This window comes from Kogia breviceps, chromosome 5, assembly GCF_026419965.1.
Source record: "Kogia breviceps isolate mKogBre1 chromosome 5, mKogBre1 haplotype 1, whole genome shotgun sequence".
Classification (NCBI taxonomy): Eukaryota; Metazoa; Chordata; class Mammalia; order Artiodactyla; family Physeteridae; genus Kogia; species Kogia breviceps.
The window spans coordinates 121,141,602-121,166,566 of NC_081314.1; the positions used below are offsets into that span (position 1 = coordinate 121,141,602).

The window sequence follows — 24,965 nt, forward strand, 5'->3', positions numbered from 1 at the left end:
TAAACTAATTCTAGTACTCTACTGTATCCACATCCATGCATGCATGCATGCACGCATGCACTCACTCTTTCAAAAAGTATTTTATGAGGAATACAAATTTCAAATCCCAATGATTTATTCATTTACTCTTTGGAAGCAAAGAAATTAGTTTTCCCCCTTAGCCTGGAGCTTCTGTAATGAAGTTAGTATGCTTTAAATCACCTCTATAGTCATTTTATTTAAAATGTTTGTTGAATAAATCCAAAATCAATTCATAATGTCGTGCCCTGGAAAATGAAGGAACCTCCATAAGCAATAGGTCAACGCCCCTTGCACACTAATCTTACTTATTCTCACTCACTCTCCCAAGGTCCCAGCCGGATCCGGGGCGCGGCGAAGGCGCGCTAGGCGGCTACCACGGGGTGCTGGAGGCGTGGCGCCGCAGCCTCGCTCCGCCCCTTGCGCGCTTACTCTCGTAGCCGGCTCCTCTGGTGAGGAGAGGGGGCGTGGTCTCGAGGCCTCCTGCGTTCTTGGGCCGAGGCGAAGGCATGTTCCCTGCTCAGGAGGAAGCCGACAGGACGGTGTTTGTGGGAAATTTAGAGGCCCGAGTGCGGGAAGAGATTCTTTACGAGCTATTCCTTCAGGTACTGTCGGCGGGGAAGGGGTGGCTGAGGGGCGGGGTGCATCGAGCCGGAAGCGCAGCCAGAGGGGCGGGCCGCACCTGAACCATCCGGAGCCAGGCCCTCTTCCCGCCCCATCCTGTGCCTTGGTTTTAATTTAGTTCCGCTTTGGCGCACCTGTCACCAGGTGAGCAACTGGGTAGAGAAGTGACAGAGTGCACCCCTTCCCCATCCCTTCCGCATCCCATCCCCACTGCAGAGTCCTGGGGTGAGCAGTGACTGGGCCCCCTTCAACCCCCAACCCTGAGTAAGGGCTTTTCAGAGGCTGCCTGGGCCTTGCGTGTGTTCAGGCGAAACACAAAACAGCCCTGTCGCTGTCTTGCTTCAGGTAATAAGCAGCTCACGCCTTACATCCCGCGAAATGAGAGGAATACATTTTAACATGTTTCCATATACATTACTTATTCCCCCCAAGCCCTTTTACACGGCAAGTATTTTTACTCCAGAATGATAAATGAAATTTGAAATGATTGGGGCAGCCAAATCATGACTGGGACCAATTGATTTTCTGGCCAGTTCCCTTTATTTCATACCAAGAGGATCTTATGAAAACTTTTCCAGACCTGGTACCTCCAGGATTAAAACTCCTGTCTCCTGTAAACACTCACCTACTGTATACACATAGTTCTCACTTGCTAAAGAGATGTCTTCATTCAGCCATTCATTTAACCATTTAATGATCCACAGTTATGTGACAGACAGTAAGTAAGGTGCTGGACATACAAATTTAAGAGACAGCCCTTGGTCTTCCTAAAAGGAGAAATTTCAAATTTATTACTATGATTTAAGATAATCTGCAAAAAAGAGGGACACAGTATAGAAAAGTTGTTTAGAGTGTGAATTCTGATGTCAGCAATGTGACTTTGGTCAAGTAAATGAATAGCTCAGTGCCCAGTTTCCTCAAATGTCAATGGGAGTAATAGTATCCACAGTATGATGTGGTGTGAAGATTGAATAAACTAATCCAGATAAAACAAAACTGAACCTGGCCCTTACTAAGTGTTTGCTGCTGCTGCCACTACTGATATCACTACTATGACTGTCAATAATACTATTGATACTAACATCAAGAGAAATCAAGAGTGACTTTCTCCTATCAAAATAAGGGCAAGTTTATGGCCTTCCCTGGTGGCGCAGTGGTTGAGAGTCCGCCCGCCAATGCAGGGGACACGGGTTCGTGCCCCGGTCCGGGAGGTTCCCACATGCCGCGGAGTGGCTGGGCCCATGAGCCATGGCCCCTGAGCTTGCGCGTCCGGAGCCTGTGCTCCGCAACCGGAGAGGCCACAACAGTGAGAGGTCCGCATACCGCAAAAAGAAAGAAAGAATAAGGGCAAGTTTAAACGGAGCAATAATAGCAAAACTAAATATCAAAGGCTAAGTATGAGTACCAGAGGTGAAAGGCGTTCTTTATGTAGTTTCTGGAAGGCTCTACCTTCGCCTCTGAACTAAAGCACCCCTCTTTTAATTACAGATACACACAATTTGACTCAGTTTCCTTTCCTGGACATAAAACATTTTTATTATTTGAAAAATAGTGTTGATTTTAAGGCTTTTATTATTCTTCTAACTTGCCGTCTTTTTAAAACTCGCCCTTTTTAATCTACTCTAATACTTGTCTTTTCCTATGGTTATTTTTTCTCTCAGTATTACTTGAAACTTATCATTTTAACTTAAAAAAGGGGGGGCGGAATGGAAGGTAGGGGGAGAGGAGGAAAGGAGGGAAGGAGGGGGAGAGAGAGAGAAAGAAAGAAAACTTACAGTTCTTTTTCTCCGGGAGGCTTCTTTCATGTTGAGCCAACCAAAAAGGAGTAGAGGGGACTGATAAGGGGAATGGGATAGGCGTGAAGGCCTATGCATGAAGGCCATGCACATATATTATTTCTAGTCAGTAGGGACTGGATACATATCAGTTGAATGTGGATCTACAAGATAGATAGGTAGATCTCATTGTTTATAATTTCTCCCTAAACATGTTCATCTCTTTTAACATTTTAGACAACCAAGTATGCGTTTTTATTTTTGCCTAAGCCCTTCTGTATTCTAGAGGAATTTGGTAAAGTGCAGTATCTTTTAGGAAGGCTTCAACCCAGCAAAACTTAGCAGATCTTGACAACTGGCCGCACTGTTTATGTGTTTCATTCTGTTTTAAAGAGACTAAAAAGTTTTGATGTCATTGTTGCTACTAGCAAGCCTTCTTGTTGGACTTTATCTTTAAAAATGCACGGGCATAGTTTTGAATTTGTGAAACTCAAAGCATGTAAGCACATTCTGTCCATTTGCGATTTCATATATTTAATATCAGCAGTGGAAAAGTACTGATTAAAATTGATTTATTTTATTACTATATATAGTTATCCTTTTTACTGGTTTCTTTCAAATTTCTGCTTATCCTTGAAAGAGTGGAAATCAGTTTCAATATCTTTGTACTTTTAACCAAGAAATACTGAAGTCGAGATATCAAGGGGAAAGATAATGAATTCAGTTTCAAATATGTTGAGTTTGAAACACAATCACATGGAGGTCTCTAGGAGACTGTCTCCATGAATGAGGCATGAGTGGGAAAAATAGATTTGTTGATGCGGTGGCTCTTGAAGACAGAAGTGAGATGAGCTACTCTCTGGGAAAGCAAAAAATAAAAAAAGAAAGATTGAATCTTAAAATACAGCATCATTTTGAAGACAATAATTAACATTTTTCTTTAGACTAAAAACAATTTCTTAATATACTTATCTAACTCAACAGAGATCAGTAATCAATAATTAAAGTACAATGGAAAACTATGAGCCGTTCACCATTAACTCTTAGCTATTGTGAGTCTTGGTGAGTACTTCCTCAAATCACTCTCATGGTGGAGAGGTAACATTCTTTTGGTTGTAATTAACACATTTTACAATAGTTGGCTCTGCTTTTTTACTCTGTATTGCTAATTATAGGTTTTATTATCAATAAAATCTGAATATTTTCAATTTATTTTATTCTATTTTAATAATACACCATGGAGTAATATTCTCCTGTTGGATTTAGAGCCTTCCTCATTTTTCATTCTTATAAATAATGCACCTACCTAAAAGTGTTAAACATATTAAAACATATTTCCCTTTGGGAATATTTACCAAATGGGATTACCAGGTCAAAATACAGTTTCTATATAGATCAAAAATTTAGTTTCTCCTGTGAAAATGTTTAATCTTGTCAGAAAAAAATTAGGCTTTGATGTAATGCTACCAGTTTCTTTATGATAAGTCAAAGAACATTGGGTTTGTCATTTCAATTATTTTTGAGTTATACACTGTTAATATGTGTGGAGACGAAGTAGTATTTTGACCTTGGATTTAAATGCACTCTAAATTTTTTTTTAGGCCTAACATAAGGGTAACGTATCTTTCCTTTTAAGATTTGAAACTATTACCTAAAATTTCCTGATCTTAACACCATAAATGTTTTTTGATGAGTGAGAAAAATGCCAAGAAAGTGTGATGAAGTATGATATTTATTGTTAGGAAAATACATTATTAAAGAGCTACATAAAGCTGTTATTGCTAACAGATTTTTTTTTACTCTTAAGTTGGATATACTTGATTTTCTCAGTGTAAAAAAAATCTTTAGATTTATGAGAAAATAATTTTTAAGTTTCTTACAGGCTGGGCCATTAATCAAAGTGACTATATGCAGAGACAGAGAAGGAAAGCCGAAGTCTTTTGGGTTTGTCTGCTTTAAACACCCAGAATCGGTGTCTTATGCCATAGCTTTGCTGAATGGAATTCGTTTATATGGAAGACCAATTAATGTGCAGTATCGATTTGGTAGGTTCTGTCACTGATGAATCTTCCAAGTGTGTTTTGTTGGTGTTGCTGTTCCCAGAGGTGTAAACATTTTTGTTTTCTATATTATAGCCTAAGACCAAAAGAGTGCCCCTGTAGTCTCTTAAAATTTCTCAGAACACATTCATAATGTTATGCAATTAGTTAATATTACCAATTATGTTGCCAACTCTATAGTATCTTTTCTGTATTAAAATTTTAAATGTTCTATTTTAATGTCAGCCAGCAAATAGCTATGATAGTTGCTATTGGCTGTTAAAAATTAAACAAATCTAAATGAACTGGGGACACACAACTCTAGCTTATATATAGCAAGGCTATTTGCTGATCTTCTTGTCAATGGTATCAAATATCTACTATTTGGAAGATAGGGTGGGTGCCTGGTCCTTCTCCTGGTGTTACCATGTTATACGTATCACCCTGGATCTGAGTCCCTGTAAAAGCAGCTGGCCAAAGGCTGACCCTTAATGGAAGAAAGCTTCCTGACATGAACGGCCTCAAACTCCTTCTCCTGATACATGTCAAGAACTGATCGTCTTTGATTAGATGCCCGGAGAACATTGTACTATTGCTCTAGCCCTTTCATAGTTTGAGGGACTGATAGAGGCAATGCTTATGCTTTGGCTGCAATGTTTGCAATGCTTATGATGCCTGCCTCCCCTAATGATTCAGGTTTATTGATGTATCTCTTGTTTGTTTGGTTTTTATTCTTCTTGCTATACTAAAAAAATAAATAAATAAGATTAAGAGAACAATGCCTTGTTGCAAAGGAAAAGCATAACTTTGCATTTCGTTTTATTTTGTCTTTGCAAAGATAATTAATTGATTGCATCATGCTCTCACGCACTGTCCCATTAACTCATACTGACTGGTAAAATGGGCCAGGCCCATATCATGTTCTGACACATCCCCAGCCAGCTGCTCCTTATCCTCTGTCAGGTTGCATTCACTTTTGTCAGTACAGTTTAGAGAACTCATGCCTTCTGCACAGGAGGCAGATAACACTGATTATTTGCCATTTTCAGTTTCCAGGTGTGTATTTGACATTTTTAGTTTCCAGGAGTGTAGAACCAAATAGCGTCACCTGTCTTATATGGCCGCATGTCAACATAATTCTTTTCTACACCCATTGCTTTGGACAAAGCTTGGTTATAATTCAGTCATTTATAGTGATGTAAACAACCTGTAAATATTACTTGGGATATCAAAGATATATTCATGTATCTTATATGGAATTTTAAAAAATGGTTTAATGTGAGAACTCCAAAAACTTGTACCATGAAGTAATCTGTTATTCTGTTTCTTTTAAAGGGAGCTCTCGCTCTTGTGATCCAGCTTTTGAGAGCTGTGTTAAGATAAATTCACACAGCTACAGGTAATTAAAAATATTTTTTTCATAAAGGTAAAGCAAATAAATATGGTCTCACACCAGGAAGGTTTTTATATATTCTAGACTACTGTAAAACCTTATTATTTAAACATAGGATAATATTAAGGAATTCATTTTTCCTGAAAACATGAAAAGCGACAGAAAATAATTTCATTTAAAGTTCAGTCAATATTTTCTTCAGTAGGTGGGAGAGATATATATTTGCGGCATTCTTTATAGGTTACTGTGTACTTTTCATAACTGTTAAATCACTTAAGCATCCAAAGTCTCATTGCGATGGATCACAGAGACACTATTATCCGTATTTTATACTTGAATAAACATAGAGATGCAAAAGTTAACTAATTGCCAAGGGCACAAAGATGAAAAATCGATAGTTGCTAGGCTTAAAATGAACCCTTCTGACATTAAGCTACTCTACTCTTTATTTTACTATTTTTAAAAACTTCTCTATGGTAATTTTCAAAATATTCTCAAGTTTTGTGTAGGCTGATTTCTCGATGCAATGGTAGCCTGCAAGGACACTCTCAGTTCAGCTATCCCAAAGGTTGTGGAACAGAAAGTCTCCCAAACCAAATTAAGATGCTCAAATAACACCATTTAGTAAAACAATTTAAAAGATACAGTCAAAAGCAAAAGGAAAGGGCTTCCCTGGTGGCGCAGTGGTTGAGAGTCCGCCTGCCAATGCAGAGGACACGGGTTCATGCCCGGGTCCGGGAGGATCCCACATGCCGCGGAGCGGCTGGGCCCGTGAGCCATGGCCGCTGAGCCTGTGCGTCTGGAGCCTGTGCTCCGCAGCGGGAGAGGCCACAGCAGTGAGAGGCCCACATACCGCAAAAAAAAAAAAGCGAAAGGGAAGATACTGGATAGTGAAAAGCAAAAGGAAAGATAGTGGATAGTTAGCATAAATGGGCAGAAGGAACTAGCTGAGTTCTGATTACACTAATGTCCATATGCCCTGTTTCTCTCTCTGCTGCATCAGGCTTCCCCCCGATAGTGTGGTCATGAACCCTAGAGTTGAGGTTTGAGTAAGAAATTCCATTCAGATAGAAAGTTCCCGGAGCTAGTTTCACTCACTTGCTCTCTCAAAAAGACATAGGGGCAAAATACACCTGGCTACAGAAGGAGCTAGATGCTCACAGGTTCTATCTGAGTTTCTTAGGCAGAACGAAAACAAGAAGAGCAGCCTGTTAGCCCATAGGTGCCATGATAAGGACTAGGTATTTCCTTCCCTTTCTTTCTGTGAGTAACAATCTTACTTGTTCCATCATATTTTCTATCAGATCTATCTGTGGCATCTCTTAAAACCTACTAACTTATTTATTATGCATATTTAATATATATTATGAATTCTGCCTGTGTCTCCCAAGCCACTTGCTTATTCCGTTTCTAACACAGTTTCATTGCTATCCCATAAACTCGTACTAGCTGAGTTCTGGCTACACTAATATTCGTAGACCCTGTTTCTCTCTCTGCTGCATCAGCTGCATCAGTGTAGCTTCCTTAAAGGCTACCCTAAGCATTTCTTGTGAGTTTCATTCATCCCTGTTTTTTTCTTGTTTTCTGTAGCAGAACTGAGTATTCGCCAGTAGGCTAACAACAGCTGAACCTCCCATGCCTGCTAATTATATCAGCCCTCCTAGGCATGGAAGAGTGGCCTCTTAGAACTGACAATTTCCCAGTCTTAGAAGTACGGCGCTCCAAGTATAGCAAGGTGTGCTCTATTCTCCCCAACATTTCTGTATCGGTGAAATAGAGACAAAATAGGTACTGAAACCAGACTGCCTGAATTTGAATCCTGCCTCTGTCACTTTATTAACCTTGGAAAAATTATCACACTGTACCCCGTCTCTAAAATGAGGATAGTACCTCAGAAGGTTATTGTGAGAATCAAATGTTATAATAAATTCAAGGTATTTAAAAGACTGAGCACATAGCAAGTATCCAGTAAATACTTTCAGCGAATGTTAGCAAAAAGGGGTAGTGATTCACTTCCTTCATATGAGAGGAACTATGGACTCATGAATTGAGCCATTTATGTAATTTAAAAGCTTCCCCTCTTCTTCTAGTGGGAAAAGATACCTCTTTTTTCTGAGGAGTTTGGAAAAAACAAGCTATTGCTAGGTTTGGGACAGAAGAAGAAAGACTAGATAAACAAGTAGAAGATGGCAGTAAGTCACATTCTCTACTTAATGTTTGATGTACTTTTAATGACAAATTCTAGGGTAGAAGATCAGAAATATGTGTATATTCCATAATACTCCACTGGTTGTACCTTATTCTTCTAGTATGTGCTACATTATAAAGGAAGAATGGGAAAAGGTTGTCATGTTCTAGAAGTGTAGTGCAGAGAAAAATGGTGCACTTGTTATACCCTATAGTCTCTCTTAGAAATGGGTTTTTGTGCTTGCTATTGCCTCTTAGGCAATAAATAGTTCTGTTTTTAATAAATAGTTCCTGTATTAGCGTGCTAAGGCTACCATAAAAAGTACTGCAAACAGAGTGCTTAAACACAGAAATGAATTGTCTCACAGTTCTGAAGCCTCAAAGTCCAAGATCAAGGTGTCTGCTAGATTTCTTTATGGGGGCTGTGAGAAAGAGTCTGTTCTGTGCCTCTCTCATAGCTTCTCCCGGTTTGTTGGCAATCTTTGATATTCCGTGGCTTGTACAAGCATCACCCGGCTCTCTGCCGTCATCTTCATATGGTGTTCTCCCTGTGTGCATCTGTCTCCAAATTTCCCCTTTTGATTATAATAAGTAAGGGTACCTGTTTAGCCCATCCTACTCCGGTATGACCTCCTCTTAGCTAATTACATCTGCAACAATGCTATTTCCAAATAAGGTCACATTCTGAAGTATTGAGAGTTAGGACTTCAACATTATAAATTTTGAGTTGACATGGTTCAACTCACAGCTCTTCCCAATTTACATGTGATTCCTCTGTGGAGACGCCTATGCATGCCCTGAGATTCACATAGGAAAGATAATGCTTTTAGGAAGTCTGCAGCGTTTTCATAATGGTGCTAATCTCAGCACCTCTGTTACTAGGTTGTATCTTCCCCACTCTCTAACTTCATTGCACTTTTTATCTTGTTTCTTTTCCATCACTTACCCCCCACACATGTTCCAATCTCCTTGAACTCTACCTCCAAATCATGCTGTTATATTCTTCCCCTTCCTCTCACTGAAAAATTATGCTTCACATCCTTACCTCCTATTCACTTCTTAACCCCATTGTTATGTGGAAGTTGTTCTTTTAAAGGTTATCAGGAACCTTCTTTTTTTTTTAATTTTTATTTACTCAGTTTATTTTGGAGTATCTACCAATGTACCATCTCTTTTTTTTTTAACATCTTTATTGGAGTATAATTGCTTTACAATGGTGTGTTAGTTTCTGCTTTATAACAAAGTGATCAGGAACCTTCTGATCAACAATCGAGTAGCTTTGGTGCTTACCCAGTTTACTGTTCTGTAACACCCGACACTAAGTATTTCCTTAATGAAATGCATCTTCCACTGGCTTCTGTGATACTACTCTCACCACTTACCAATGCCTATCAATCTGACTGCTTCCTGTTGTTCTCCTGCCTTTGCCTTTGCCTCCACCTGCCTGTATTAATTTCACCCTTCCCCACAGTAAACTTCCTGTCCTAAGATTAGTAGTATTAGCATTAAAATTATGGAATACTGTGGAGCAAGTAGACTAATGACTAGCTGTAGAGTCTAGTCACTATGCGTACCATTGGAATTTATTAGACGTCTCCATAGAAGCAAATATTACATGTATAAATAAAACTTTAGGACACTACTGCTTTTAAATTAGGGATTCGTATTGTTTTAAATAGTGTGTGGAAGAAATCAGCAAATATGTGTTCATGTGAACATCAGCAGACCATTTAGGAAAGAACATAATTTTTGTAGTTAAACAGTGAATATTCCTTCAAAAATAAATTGAGAAAATGTCTACCTTTCTTTTTTTTTTTTGTAGAAGATTAAATGTACCCTTGGTGATTATTAAGGACTTGCTTTGCTTTCTTCATATCTAAGTGTTCTTTGTCTTTATAAAACTATAACATTGATTAACATTTTCCTATCAGAAAGCCAAATGTGACTCTAAATATTGAGATTTCAATATGTAGTAATTAGTAAGACTTGCGGTACTGCTGTGTCACTACATTATCAGTGTAATAATGATTGTGTGTTTAAAGTTATCTTAATTGAGTTTTAGAGAAGCTCTTTTTTTTAATTCTGAAGAACTATCTTATTATAAGAATAAAGAACATTTATGCATAGGAATTTTAACTTTGTGTTACTTCTCTTACGTCCCCCAAGAAATGAAGAAGTCGTGGGCAGAACTTCCTTTCCCATGCAGTTCTCTCCAATTAATAATGCAGCTTTACCTCAGGAATATCTTTTCTTTCCAAAGATGGTAAGTTTGATATGCCTTTGGTTCAATATATAGCATGATACAAACTATAAAGAACATGAAAACTACTTGGAACTTAAGCTGCTCAAATCTAAACCTAGAATGAAGGCAGCAGCTGCCCTGAGTTCTATGCCCCAATGGCTGTCTGCTCTAATGCAATCATCTGAAATCCTACACATAGTACGTAAGCAAACAGCCAGTGTGCCAACAGAAAAGGAGCAGGTGCTAGTGATGATACACTGTGGTACAAGTAAAATTTGACTATAGAGTTCTCATTTAAATTGATACAGCCACTGTATAAAACAGTATGGAGATTCCTTAAAAAACTAAAAAATAGAACTACCATATGACCCAGAAATCCCACTACTGGGCATATACCCATAACCCATGTACCCCAGTGTTCATTTCAGTGCTATTTACAATAGCCAGGACATAGAAACAAACAACCTAAATGTCCATCGACAGATGAATGGATAAAGAAGATGTGGCACATGTATACAATGGAATATTACTCAGCCATAAAAGGAAATGAAATTGGGTCATTTGTAGAGATGTGGATGGAATTAGAGTCTGTCATACAGAGTGAAGTAAGTCAGAAAGAGAAAAGCAAATGTCGTATATTAATGCATATATGTGGAATCTAGAAAAATGGTACAGATAAACCTATCTGCAGGGCAGGAATAGAAATGCAAACGTAGAGAATGGACACAGAGGGGGAAGGAGAGGGTGGGATCAATTGGGAGATTAGGTTTGACATAAATACAGTACCATGTGTAAAATAGATAGCTAGTGGGAACCTGCTGTATAGCACAGGGAGCTCAGCTCAGTGCTCTGTGATGGCCTAGAGGGGTGGGATGGAGGGGAAGGAAGGTCCAAGAGGGAGGGGGTGTATGTACACATATAGCTGATTCACTTCACTGTACAGCAGAAACTAACACAGCATTGTAAAGCAATTATACTCCAATAAAAAAAAAGTAGAAAAAAGTGACAATTTTAGAAGATATGTTTTTTAGAATCGAAAAATTTCATTTAGTGAAACATTTTGGTAAAATGTAATCATCAATCACAAATATATTGCTTTTGGACATGGATATTTTTAAAAATAAATTTCTTGTTTTAAGTAAAGGCAGAGATTCTCAACTGGTAGAGTTAACTACATTATTTCTGAAGACTCTCAAAAATATGGTTCTGGCCTAGAAATCATAATGATGGTCTATATTATTAAAGGGGAACTTCTGAAATTTTTTTCTTCGAATTCCTCATTTTATACGTAATAAAATTGAGGTTCAGAGGTATTAATCAACAAGCCCAAGATTATGCAACTTGTTAATAAAAGATGTGGGACTATAACACAGGTATTCTGATTCACAGGATGTGATTTCCTGCAAACATCCAACATACATGTGAGCTTCAGATATTTCAAATAGCCATTTTCACTTTGCAAACATAAGGAAAATTGATAATTTAACTTTTAGAAAAAACTTTTCTTAGTTATAATGAGATATTAATAAACTGCCAGTTCTTATCTAAAGCTGTCAATATCTTCTTTCTGGCATTTTTTTAATCTTTGATGAAATGAGAAATACACACACACACACACACACACACACACACAATAATATGTTGTCTCTATTAATCTTTAATCTACTTTGAGTTAAAAACTAGTTTAAAAACAAGGAAGTGTCTATCTTAACAATTGAAAACTGCTGTACAATATGGTGGCCATCAGCCATCCATAAGGAGCTGAGTTTTAAATTTTTTTAAATTTTAATTAATTTAAATTTAAATTTAGAAACAGAGACTTGATTCAGTTATTGCAAAACTTTTAAGTATGTTTGAAAGAACTCGGGTAGTATATCTACTTTTTCAACTAAATTCTATGTAATCTAAATTCCGATGAAGTATTTTCAATGAAAATTTACCATCCAAGTTAAATATGCTATAAAAGGCACACCAAATTTCAAAGACTTAGTATAAAAAAAGTAAAATATCTCATTAACAATTTTTATATTGGTTACTTGTTGAAATGATAATATTTTGGATATTTAGGGATAAATAAATTATATTATTGCACCTGTTTCATTTTTATTTTGTGACTACTAGAAGATTTAAAACTACATTATGTGGCTTACATTATATTTTGATAGGACAGCACTAATCTGTATGGTAGTAAGCTATACACTACCTTGAATCTTTATGTTAACCATTTAAGGAAACTACTATATCCCTAGTATGAAAAGTCACTGTCCTTCTTATACCAACACATGGTTTGGTTTGCTTGTAGTTATTTGTGTAATGAATGTAAACTGTTAACTTTTTTTTTTTTTTAACTTTGTGGGCTTGTTTTGGTAGATGAATGTTTGTGGGTTTTTTCCACAGCAGTGGCATGCATATAATCCAGCACTGCAGCTTCCTTACTATGAGATGACAGCACCACTCCCTAATAGCACTTCTGTGTCTTCCTCACTGAATTGTGTTCCAGATCTAGAGGCTGGACCCAGCTCTTATGAATGGGCTCACCAACAACCAAGTGACTCTGACCTTTATCAGATGAATAAACGCAAGAGGCAAAAACAAACCAGTGATAGTGATAGTAGCACAGAAAACAATAGAAGAAATGAATATAGCCAAAATTTCCGAAAGTGTAAGAAAAAAAGATACTAGTGTTTACATTCTAATGAAATGTGTCTACACTGGTCTTCATTCTCTTAAAAGAAAAATCTGTATTCCACTAAATGACCAATTCCATGGCTTTCTTGTCTTCTTTGAAATATATAATAATATGACCTCTGATTTGCTATTCATTTTTTGTCTTGAATGACAAAAACTTAAAAATAATGTAGTGTGCTTTTTATATTTGTAATGGTGTTGTCAACAAGAAATGCACTTTGAGTTGTTATATTTTAGTATTATAATGAACTTGCACTAAATTATTAATCAAAAGTCACTTACTGAGCTTATGGATAAGGCACCATGCTCTGCTAGACTGTCACCTGTAACCCTCAGCTGTAAATAGGCTGAGATGAGAAGTGGAGTGGTCAATTTTCTGAATGAAACTAGTGCAAATATTTGAGTTGCATGTTTTTCCTAAGAAGACAGAATAAGCAGAGTTTAGTTTCCTCTATTACTAATATTTAATTTTTTATGTCTAAATATGTTGTCTCTGAGCCTTATTCTCATACACATTTATTTAATAAAATGAGGACATATCACAGTGATACCAAAGAAAGATGATTATCACATGGTAAGTTTTTGGTCCTTTTCATATGGTTGTGTATAAATAGGAATACCTGCCTTTAGTTGGCTATGTCATTATTTATTATCCACCTCTTTTGCCAGCTGGGTTTGAGAAGGTGTATTCGACACATTTAAATCTTGGTAATGAACAATAAATGGAATGATATTTCATTAATGTATGATGTTTAATGTTTATCATCAAATCAGGTTTCCTATTTCTGAATCATTTATTTGCAGAAGGTAATTAGACTACATGTAAAATTAATGATTTATTTGGACGAGTTTGTTAACTTTGTAGCTCATCATAAACTAGAATGATGAAAATATTTATTTATTAAAGCTAATTAAAATGATCTCACAACTTCATTGGGGGTTAACCACCCAATTCAATAGGAAAAGCCATTCTTTGATATTTCTTTTGCATGTTGCATAGCACTTTATAGGTATTTATTATTTAAAATAATAAAAATATTTTTAACAAAATGAGTAACTGAATTTAACTTTTTTTTATAAATATACAATGCAGTAGCGTTGCAAATGTTAGTATTAGTCTATTTCCATCTGATCAACATGAAAAACTAAATTCTGCTTGATGTAGCTTGACCTATATAACTTCATGTTCCTGAATATTCAAACTAAAAAAGATGACCTTTTTTTCTTTTTAAATTCACAATTTTGCAATTTAGAATCATACCAAAGGAAAAATATCTTTCTATGTAAATGGGAAATAATATATATTTAAACACATTAACTTCACCTCAGCCTTTTCTTCAACTCTTAAAACTTACAGTTTCCCTAAGCCCCAAATTATTTCATTGTGATTGACATTATAGGGAATATATATATAAGAAATATCTTAGCAAGTAAGGGTAGCATATTTTTTTTTAAAATTATCTTGAAATATTGTTACATGAACTAAAATCTTAGTTGCAAGTAATTCTTGCAACTTCTTCCATCATAGGCAGGAATTATCTGGATATCAACTCTACCAAGTCAACCAATCTGAACCAAGCAGAAGGCAAATTCACCTATCTACGTTGGTGTATTTTGTTATTAGAAAATATAAAACTTTCCTTAAAAAGGTTAATATCATCTACAATCCTGTATGATTTTTTTTTTTTTTTTTTTTTTTTTTTTTTTTTTTTTTTTTGTACGCGGGCCTCTCACTGTTGTGGCCTCTCCTGTTGCGGAGCACGGGCTCTGAATGTGCAGGCTCAGCAGCCATGGCTCACGGGCCTAGCCGCTCCGTGGCATGTGGGATCCTCCCGGACCGGGGCACGAACCCGTGTCCCCTGCAGGCAGACTCTCAACCACTGTGCCGCCAGGGAAGCCCCCTGTATGATTTTAAATTATCAATTTTCCCAACGTTTTATCTTTGAGTTAAAAATTATTTAAATTATTTTCCTTCGGTATTTAAATTAGCTTTCCAATTTTAATTCTCCATTCAAAATCTATTTATTTAAGTATATATGTACACATTCTACTTCAAATGCTAGAAGCTTGAAATTTGTGAACAATCATCTTTTTATTCTCACATTCACTACTTGATTTTGTGAATGAGTTTCTGTAATACTGAAAAACAAGGCAGTTGAAGAACAAGACAGAAATTACATTTAAAGTTGGTCAAAAGGATGAATGCAGAACACACCCTTGAAATCTGCTGAAATGATATGTCCTGAGGTATGGTTTCAAATGTATTGCTGTTAAAACAAGTATATCACCTTTGAAATATTAGCATTAAATGCAGCTATAATAAGATAATAACTAATTTATTGTAACATGATTATTATAAAATTCTAATGTAATAATGTTTTGGGTAACAGTTTAATGAAAGAAACAGCGTTAAGAATTATTACCGTTCCTTTAGCACCTTCCAGGTGCTGGGGCATTGTACACTGACGTGTAGTCAACCCCTTCCTTTGTATGGCTAAAATAATAACTGGTGGGTGATTAGAGAGTGAGATATCTCTCTCTTGCCAGTACTTCCAAAGCGGCATCCCCAGACCTTTTTCTCCTGTGCCTACAGAGCATGCCCACCTGGGTGTCTCATTTGCACTGCAATTCAACACTTTCAATTTTACCCTAATTTTTTTCTCTCCAGATATTTTCTTCTTTGACCAACTTGGGCCAATATTCTACTATGGACCAGTTGCTGGAGGGTTTCGACAATTGTTGACCTCGTTTCAATGACTTAACAGAGAGCTGTTCAGTCCCTCTTAGCCCACTTGCATGCTTCAATGGTAAGGAAGCACTCTTGATGTCAGGCACCTAGAGAAATGAAAATAGGCCCCTTTATCAGGATGGTGAACAAAATGAAAAGATAGATGTGACACTGGCTGTTCAGCTTCATCTCAGTTTAAATATATTTAAGAGCTGGGTGTGTTCTCCCTTAGGGTGGATGTGGCCTGTGGCAGATGTGATTTCAGTAGCTATTCCCGGAGGATGACTTGGCTGTTTGGTTCCCAGTCTTCCCTGTCTCTAGGAAGGGGTGGAAGGCTGGAGGAGTAGAGTTGGCTCCTATAATATAATCCGAAAGAACCAATGGCACACCAACTGCGGCCACCCCGATCTGTGTTGAAAGCTCAGGAGCTTTAGAGTGTCCATATCCTAACACTATTTTCTATTTCTGTACATCCCAGTAAAGCTAGTTAAATCAGACTTGAGTTTGTCTCTCATTAATTTACTTACCATCAAGAAAAGTAAACTGATAGCATGGGTGTGATGTTGGTGAAAAATGAGCACTAATATATAAATCTCTATAGAAATCACAATTAACTTCAGAAAGCTCAGAAAAACCTTTTTAACAAAGATGATATCTACATCTATACCTCAAGCCCACAAAAGTTCAGTGAGCACAGCCTGTGCAGTCTGCACTAAGCAATATTTCCTGAAGTGGTTAGTGATGATGTTTTTCTGCGCAATCAGGATGAGATCTGTGAGGTCACATGTCGCCCCAGCTGACTGTGGGCTAAGTCTCTTTATTCCCAATCATGCCCAACCTGCAAAAATTACTTCATGTACATGCAGAAACTACCTTAGCACGTGAGACAAGTGATCTATTATCTGGTTCCTGGTAAAACTTACTTTTGAGCTTCCAGTACTACCTTGTTACATTATCAACAGGTTATATATTGATGAAGAAACACACAAGCTACTTGCATTGTAATTAGAGAACATAACCAGTAGGTAAGGATACTAATATATTTCCTGTGTTATAAACTCTGGGAAGGATTGAGCCCAAAAAGCCTGTATAGTATCTACTGCAAGGAACCTGGATCTAACAATAATTGGCACAGCTACTTGACCTTGCTTGAGGAGCTTAATAAATGAAAACATTTTTAGATGCATACTGTTGATCAGTCCAGCACACTAGCTGTATCTTAATAATTAATGTCTTTGCTTCTATTTTTAAATGAGAAAAATGGTAATATCCTGGATAGAAAAATAACCCTCATCTCAGCCACCTATCCCAGCCGGAAAGTATCTTCATTATTTTATTCCACCTCCAAGTCCATCACAAGTGAAACATTGCAGACTCTCTTGCATGCCAATCAAAACCCTGGGAGTTACTCTAGACAATTTCCTTCACTTTGTTTCTAAGTGGTTATTAGCTCCTCATTGTGAATTTGTCCAGGTTCTACTCATTTCCTGCTGGAGGTTTTCATTAAGCAAACCAATCAGCAATGAATGAATATCATTCTAAACAGAGATTTTGGTGCTGAGGTTACATCACTGAAAGAGTGTGGTCCCAACATTCAAGGAGCATGTGGTCTACTAGCATAGCTTGACAGGTAATTTCAGGATAACATTATTATATATATATATATATATATAAAACATATATATAACATGTAAACAGACACTGCAGTAGGAGTGCAGGAGAGTCTCCATTCCTCAAGAAAATAAAACCTGGGAGGACGGAGACTTGCCTGCTCATCCAACTACATTATTTTAGACGTGCTTCTTTGTATCAGAGAGATTTTCAATTAAGACATAAATTCAAAGATTTCTATCTTCTGAGGCCTCTGGATTTAAGGCAGTTGTGTCTTTGGAATATCTGTGTACTGCATTCCACAAAGCCTTTAGAATACTCTCCTTCATTCTGAGTGCCTAGTTCTACTTTAGCCCACTTAACGTTTGAAGGGAAGTCTTCTCTGGCTCCTATCAAGTCCTAAATAACAGCCAAGAAATGGCTCCAATTGGGCCATTTCTTGATCATTTGGAGAAGGGCCTGGGAGAGGGTCTGGCTGTTTATATACTCAGTGAAGAGGATTTTCTCCAAGGGGCCACCTGGCTTGTCATATGACTAATATAACCAGAGGTGGGAAGGACAGTCTTTGGCAGCCCTATGAGTGGGCTTGTGGATGGCCACCCATCTTTCTATTGCTAGTTCTCTGGATGTAGTAGGATCTCCAGAATGTGGGGGTGAAAAGGGTTTTGTAAATTAGAAAGTCAGCTGCTGTACAGGGTTCATGAATTCTCTGTGGTGGGGATACAGGGAACCTGCATAATGGGGATTTCATAGGAAGGCTTGAGGCTGGTTGGGCCTGATTGTTTTAGGCCTGATTACAGAGTCACTGAAAGTAGGTGGAATCAAAAGGGATGGTAAAGTGAGCCTTGCTGTGCATCTCTGGGGCTTCAGCTAGAGCTACTTCTTGGTTGACAGCAGTCATGTGAATGACTTGACTGCCTCATGTTTTGAGGTCAGTTTTAAAAGCCTCCTATAATTGTTGTAAGGAAAGAGAGGTTAAAGCAGGGGGTTAGGTGGTCAAGAGGTTTTCTGGGGAAGCCAGAGAAGTTTGGGGGATTAAAAGAATTGGTTGAAGAAGTGGGGCTGGGTTTGGAAGCAGATAGATTTGGGACAGGGGTCCAGAGATCTAAAAGATCTTCTGGGGGGTCAGGAACAGGGAACTGGGGCTAACAGTGAGTATAGGAGGGAGGCAGAGGAGAATTTATGGTGAACTTAAATTTTTGTCCTAAGTCTGACTTCTGCTGTTTAATTTTGTTAAGGGAATCTTTTAAGCCAGCCGTAATACTTTTTTGTGACCTGCTTTCAATTCCTCCCAGAGGTACCAAGAGGGTATTTGTTTAGGATGAGAGCTCTCTATAAATCCCCTTAAATATGAAAGTTTTATAAATCATAGGACCCATTGGCCACTGACACTTAGTATCTGTATAAGTATACCTGTTCAAATGTAACACAAACCAATAAGTCTCTTTGGGAAGACCTGGAGGTAAACTTCCAGGCTTAGAATATGATTTAACTATGTACAAGAGAGGTGTCCCTGAAGAGGGCACAGAAAATGCAGCCTCCAAAGTGCAAAGTCACTCCCAAATATAGCTGGAAAGAAGGAGAACAAGTTGCTACCAGCAGTAAGAATGGTACTTCAGTCTCCCACAAAAGTGAGACACCTCTAATCAGGAACCATCTAATCCATGATTCCGTATGGACAATACTTAGAAAGGAATCTCAACACTACAAAAGCAGTGAGATAGGAAGGGTTTTAGATTAGACAATCCCCTGAGAGCTGATAATGGTACCTCGTGTCTCAGAACCCTGACCTGACAGTCAACCTCATCCAGGCACAGACCCTATAATCTGCACCTCCAGTAGGCAGAAAATTAGAATGTTCTTTCTGGAGCTAGGCCAAGCTCTCAGAACACAAAATCAAGATGGAAGGAGAGCCTCATCCAGTTTTATAGATGATTCACAGAAAAGTTTGTCCAGGTGAACAGCAGTCCAGTGAGAATCGCAAACTCACTGGCCTATGAGGCCAGCTCAAACAACAGATTTATAAAACCTATGCCTGTATTCTACCCTATGATTCTCATTCTTATGAAAAACACTTTTAGATGGCATAATACAAAACAGTAACACCAAAAACAATGACAAATGGACACAATGATTATCCCTGGGAAAGACTAATCCAAACCAAGAATCACGATACCCAGAGAACTAGTTCTAGCCAATAAGTTTTTTTTCTTGTAAATCTAAATTATGGATATTTCCCTTTTTAAAAGTCAAGGGAAGGTTCTTATTGCCCTTACTTAATTGGACACTTAGCAGAGACCCAAGAATCTGACTGGTAAGAAAGCTTACTTTCTTTGGCTTTGTTGGAGGTTTCAAAATCTCAACTGCAGGGACTTCCCTGGCAGCCCAGTGGTTCAGACTTTGCCTTCCAATGCAGCGGGTGCAGGTTCAATCCCTGGTCAGGGAGCTAAGATCCCACATGCCTCTTGGCCAAAAAACCAAAACATAAAACAGAAGCAATATTGTAACAGATTCAATAAAGACGTCAAAAATGGTCCACATCAAAATGGAGCTAGAGACTCATACAGAGTGAAGTTAAGTCAGAAGGAGAAAGACAAATATCCTATATTAACACATATATGTGGAATCTGGTACAGATGAACCTGTTTGCAAGGCAGAAATAGAGACACAGACATAGAGAATAAATGTATGGACACCAAGAGGGGAAAGGGGGAGAGATGAATGGGGAGATTGGGATTGACACATATACACTAATATGTATAAAACAGATAACTAATGAGAACCTGCTGTACAGCACAGGGAACTCTACATAGTGCTCTGTGGTGACCTAAATGGGAAGGAAATCCAGCAAAAAGAGGGGATATATGGCTGATTCACTTTGCTGTACGGTAGAAACTAACACAACATTGTAAAACAACTATACCCCAATTAAAAAAAAAAAAAAAAAACAAAATCTCAACTTTAGCCTCCAGAGTGAGTGGGGAGCCTGGGATACCCCCATCCTCATTATCAGGACTGTTGGGAGAAAACAGTTCCTCTATCAGCTTACGTCCAAGTGTGTGGGGACCTGTGAATTAATTAACAACATACAGATCAACAAGATGTATTGGAGTTCTCTAGAGAAACAGAACCAATAGGATTGGTTGGTTGATTGATTGATTGATAGTAAGGAATTGTCTCACATGATATGGAGGCTGACAAGATCTGCAGTAGGCAAGCTGGAGGTTCATGGGCTCCAGTGATGTAGTTCCAATCCAACTCAATGCCTGAGAGTCAGGAGAGCCAATGGTGTGCTTCCAGTCTGAAGGACATTAAGAAACCAATGTCCCAGCTTCAAAGCTGCCAGGCAGGAAGAATTCCCGCTTATTCAGGGAGAAGTCAACCATTTTTTCTACTCAGGACTGTAACAGACTGGATGAGGACAACCTACATTAGGGAGAGCAATCTGCTTTACTCAATCCATTTAAATATTAGACTCATCCCAAAACACCCTCCCAGAAATACCCAGAATAATGTTTGACAAAATATCTGGGTACCCTGTGGCCCAGTCAAGTTGATACATAAAATTAACCATCACATAGGAGGACAGTTTAATCCACATGCATGTGGGAACACTATAAGGAGAGGCTCCCCACATTGCCAGAGGTCATGGTTTATACACCAGTTTAACAAAAAGGGAGGGGTGGTTTAGAGCTTCAGTGGGAAAGTATAGAAGTTTCTATCAGGCTTGTTTACACAATTTTTCATCCAGTTGCTGGGGACAGCCTCCTTCTGGGCTGGAAGCTCCCCCTAAGTGGAGTTTATGGCAGTTGAACTCTCACATCCCAGTGCTAAGGATCAGTCTTCTCCCAAACAGGAAACTCCTTCAGAGAGGGGATTATGGCTCTGCTTAAGTCAGTAACCGGAAGTTTAGATAAGGTTGCTTTCTGAAGCTGCTGTTTGTTCAGATGTTTTTAGTTTAAAGTAATCCTTATACCATTCTGGTGGGTGTTTGGTCCCTTTATTAGCAAATTCACTTGTCTGTTTATATTTATGGAAGGAACCTGATACTACATTTTGAAAAAAATTAGTCTTTGTTAAGTGGCAAAATTCAGTAACCCTTAAATTCTGTTTATTATGAGCTAAGGTGTTTTGGGCTCAACTAACACATGCCTCTGTATGCACGGCCAGACATTTTTTAATTGTTCAAATGTCTGTACAACATTTGGTCAGAAAAATTGTCATCTTTTTTTAACCAGAGATTCTTAAATGATTATATTGCTTTAAAATTGAATTAAAATCGCCTGGGCTTAAAACATTATCCCTAGGTAGTAGCAAAGCTCAGGGCCATACCACCAGATTTTGGATGGCAGATCAGACCAGCCATTTGCCCCAACTTGCCCTAACTCAGAATATGTGCACAAAGATAGAATCTGATTAAAATAAACATCATACCCAGGAAACAAGAAGATAAGAAATTCCAAATGTCAGCCTGTGGGTTGTATGTGAACATAGGAGAGAGGCAGTTATATGCCATTACTTTGATGAAAGTCTCAGATTTGTCTTTATCACAAATTGGTACCACCTCCATCTTCTGCCCACAGATTATCCAGCTGCCCATGCAGCAGTTTCTTCCCTCCTCATCCCGCATCAAAGTAGGACTAAGACAATCATTCTGGTCCACTGTACCACAGAAGTAATTGGGAACCTTATGAAAGAACTGTGCAGTTTACCGTAATGTACTTTTCTGAAGAACACTGAAGATAAATTCACTGAACTGCTTCAAAGAACTAAATCTTCAGGCAATAGCAGAATAGAACATCAATCAAACTTTGTTTAGTACAGGAGATGTTCATTACTTGATTTGGGGAGTATGAATGAATGAATGGGTGAATGATTAGTGAATGAAGGAATAAGGGACTGAAGCTGTAAGAAGCTAATAATCTGAGTAGCTATTACTTATTCAGGCTGCTGTGTAACAGACATTAGTCCTGAGAAAAACACCTGTAAATGAGGAAGCTGAAGTTTAATTGCCCAAAAATGCACATCTTTTTTCAGCAGAGAAAAGCTAGGATATAAGTGTCATGGAACCTGTTCCAGGGCTCTAAATATACTACCACACTATTGGTACTAAAGATTTACTTGCAGGATCCATAATAACTGATTGGTGCTTTTAAATGGAAATTTGTTAACAGCTATCATAATTACCTCTTGCTAGAATTGACTTCATTGTCACTTCTCCCAGATACAAACCTGGACCTAATGGTCAGTGTGACTAAAAATAAGGCTCTGTGTAAAGACTCTGCCTTAACTTAGTATAAATTTCAAATCTATTAAGGTTACTTTGGGTAAATTAAATGGAGGCTTTCCTGCAAATATTGTTTGGAAGAGAACCATTATATGACAAAACTGCTTTTTCGTTCTTTGATCCCCTAATTTTCCTATTTTATTCCCATATTTCCTGAAGTTTCAATTCTTTTATCTCGACATAACATTCACCACTGAGAATAAACATGAGAAATTTTAAAAGAGCTAGTGGAGTGTGTATGTGTGTTTGTGTTTGTGTGTGTGTGTGTGTGTGGATGGGTGTCTGTGTTTAAGTTATTGGTATCAAAAAAATCAAACAAAAAACAGAAATTAAAAGAATTTTTAAATGCAAGACAACACCTACAAAGATGAATGACAATGAAATGACATACTTCACTTTTAATTTTTGCTTGGTTAGTTTTTATGTCACTTGCTTAAAGAAATCTAAACTTGAGGCATATTGACTGTACTGAAATTTGAAAGAAAGGTACAATATAAAGCAGGATTTTTGTCTGGAGAGAGTAGCCAGCTCCCTGACGAGAGGACTTACAAGGTGGAATTGTTAAATTTAATACAAAGAGCAGTCTATGAAGAGTCTGTTCCTCCATTTCAAAGTTCAGAAACCTGATTATATCTGCATACCTATTGTGGACTGACTCACTTTAAATAATCTCATTGAAATACCAATTCCCTATCACCATGATCCACTCTATAGCAGCCAAAGGACACTGGTTCCTTAGTCATGAATGTTTGAAACAGCTAAATGTACAAAACCCAAGCCTAGCCAATCAGAGCCTCTTGGTGCCTTCAACTTCTGGCCAAAAGGACTTGATCAGAATTGGCACCCAATCCAGGATGGCTCAATCATGGTCTCTTCCTCTGAAAAAGACAAAAGGGAAAGAGAAGGAATGGCTGTATTCAGAAAATGTAAATTCAGGAGATGTGTGTAGCCGTTTTTCATCTTGTGTATAAGAAAAACAGATAAAATCCTTTACAGAAGAGAATAACATAGATATGCAGAGAAAAGCAGAAACAAGAGAGTAATAAAGGCATTTGAGACCATGGTTCAAATAATCTACCTAGGAATCTGTAGTTTTACAATAAATTCCCTCTCTTTGCTTAGGTCTTTGATTTAGATTCTAAATAATATCCTCCTTAAATCCATGCATTTATTGTAACATAAGGATTATAGGTCAAGCTGGTAGTGATCTCTGTGTCAAAATGCAATCTGTTATTTAGGGTAAGTGGCTTAACACTTCTTATTTTGGTTTTCTCTTTAGAAAGATTATGGTAATCTATGTTTCTATCAGCAGTATTAGTCACTTCTGGCTGCTATGTCAAATTACCATAGACTGGGTATCTTATAAATAAATAAAATTTATTTCTCATAGTTCTGGATGATGGACATCCAGGGTGTTCTCTAGTGAGAATTCTCTTCCAGGTTGTAGGCAGTGACCTTCTCATTGTTTCCTCGCATGGCAGAGAGCAGAGAGGTGAGGCAAGCTTTCCCATGACTCTTATAAGGGCACTAATCTCATTCAGGAGGGTTCTGCCCTCATGACCTCATCTAGTCCTAATTACTTCCCAAAGGTTCCACCTCCTAATACCATGACATTAAGAGGTATGGTTTCAACATATGAATTCTAGAGGAACACAAACATCCATGACAATGTAAGGTAGCTCATTTTCCAACAATCTTACCCTCACTAGATATTTAATTTCTTTTATAATTGCCAATCTCTAATAAGCCAAGTATGTTATCTTGTTGTTGTTGTTACTTTATTATAAATGAAATTTATGAGGAAAAAGAGGGTGAATATTTTATTTTAATTATTGATCACTTCTTGGTCTGTGTAAATGAAGTTCTTTGTCCATTTTGTCTAGTGGGGACTCATATTTTTCTTAATATTCTTAGTTATTTTAAGTGGGTCCTTTATGAAAGGAATACTAACCATTGCATTCATAGTTGTTACAAATGTACTTTCCCTGTTTGTCAACTCTTGTGTGGGGACCTTTGAACTGAAGAATTTACAATTTGTTCTCAAGTCTGTCATTTTTTTTCCTTTGTGGTACCTTCTTTGGGTGTCATTTTAGGAAGGCTTTTTCATTATTAAATTATGTGAATTTTTCCAGCTTTACCTCTGGCATGTTATTTCATATTTAGCATTCAAATATATAATATAATCTATCTAGAATTAATATTGTTGTGTGGTATAAGTTAAAGATCTAACCTATTTATTCTTCAAATAGTTAGTTAAAAATGACTCCTCTGTTACATAATAAATTCTTACTTGTTCATGTTTCTGTGCTTTTTACTATATTCCATTGAAGTATTTGGCTTTACAAAAATACTACATTGTTTTAATTACTCTAG

The 24,965-nt window shown here is 37.5% G+C and overlaps 1 protein-coding gene across 1 annotated transcript; it reads left to right on the top strand.

Annotated features, from left to right (window-relative positions):
- Positions 1–479: 479 nt before the first annotated feature.
- RBM11 (RNA binding motif protein 11) lies at positions 480–14,009 on the top strand. The gene is made up of 5 exons (XM_059065641.2): positions 480–623; positions 4,300–4,462; positions 5,792–5,855; positions 10,203–10,299; positions 12,676–14,009. The coding sequence occupies exons 1-5, from the start codon at positions 528–530 to the stop codon at positions 12,958–12,960; spliced, it is 705 nt and encodes a 234-aa protein (XP_058921624.1). The 5' UTR covers positions 480–527; the 3' UTR covers positions 12,961–14,009.
- The last annotated feature ends 10,956 nt before the right edge of the window (positions 14,010–24,965 follow it).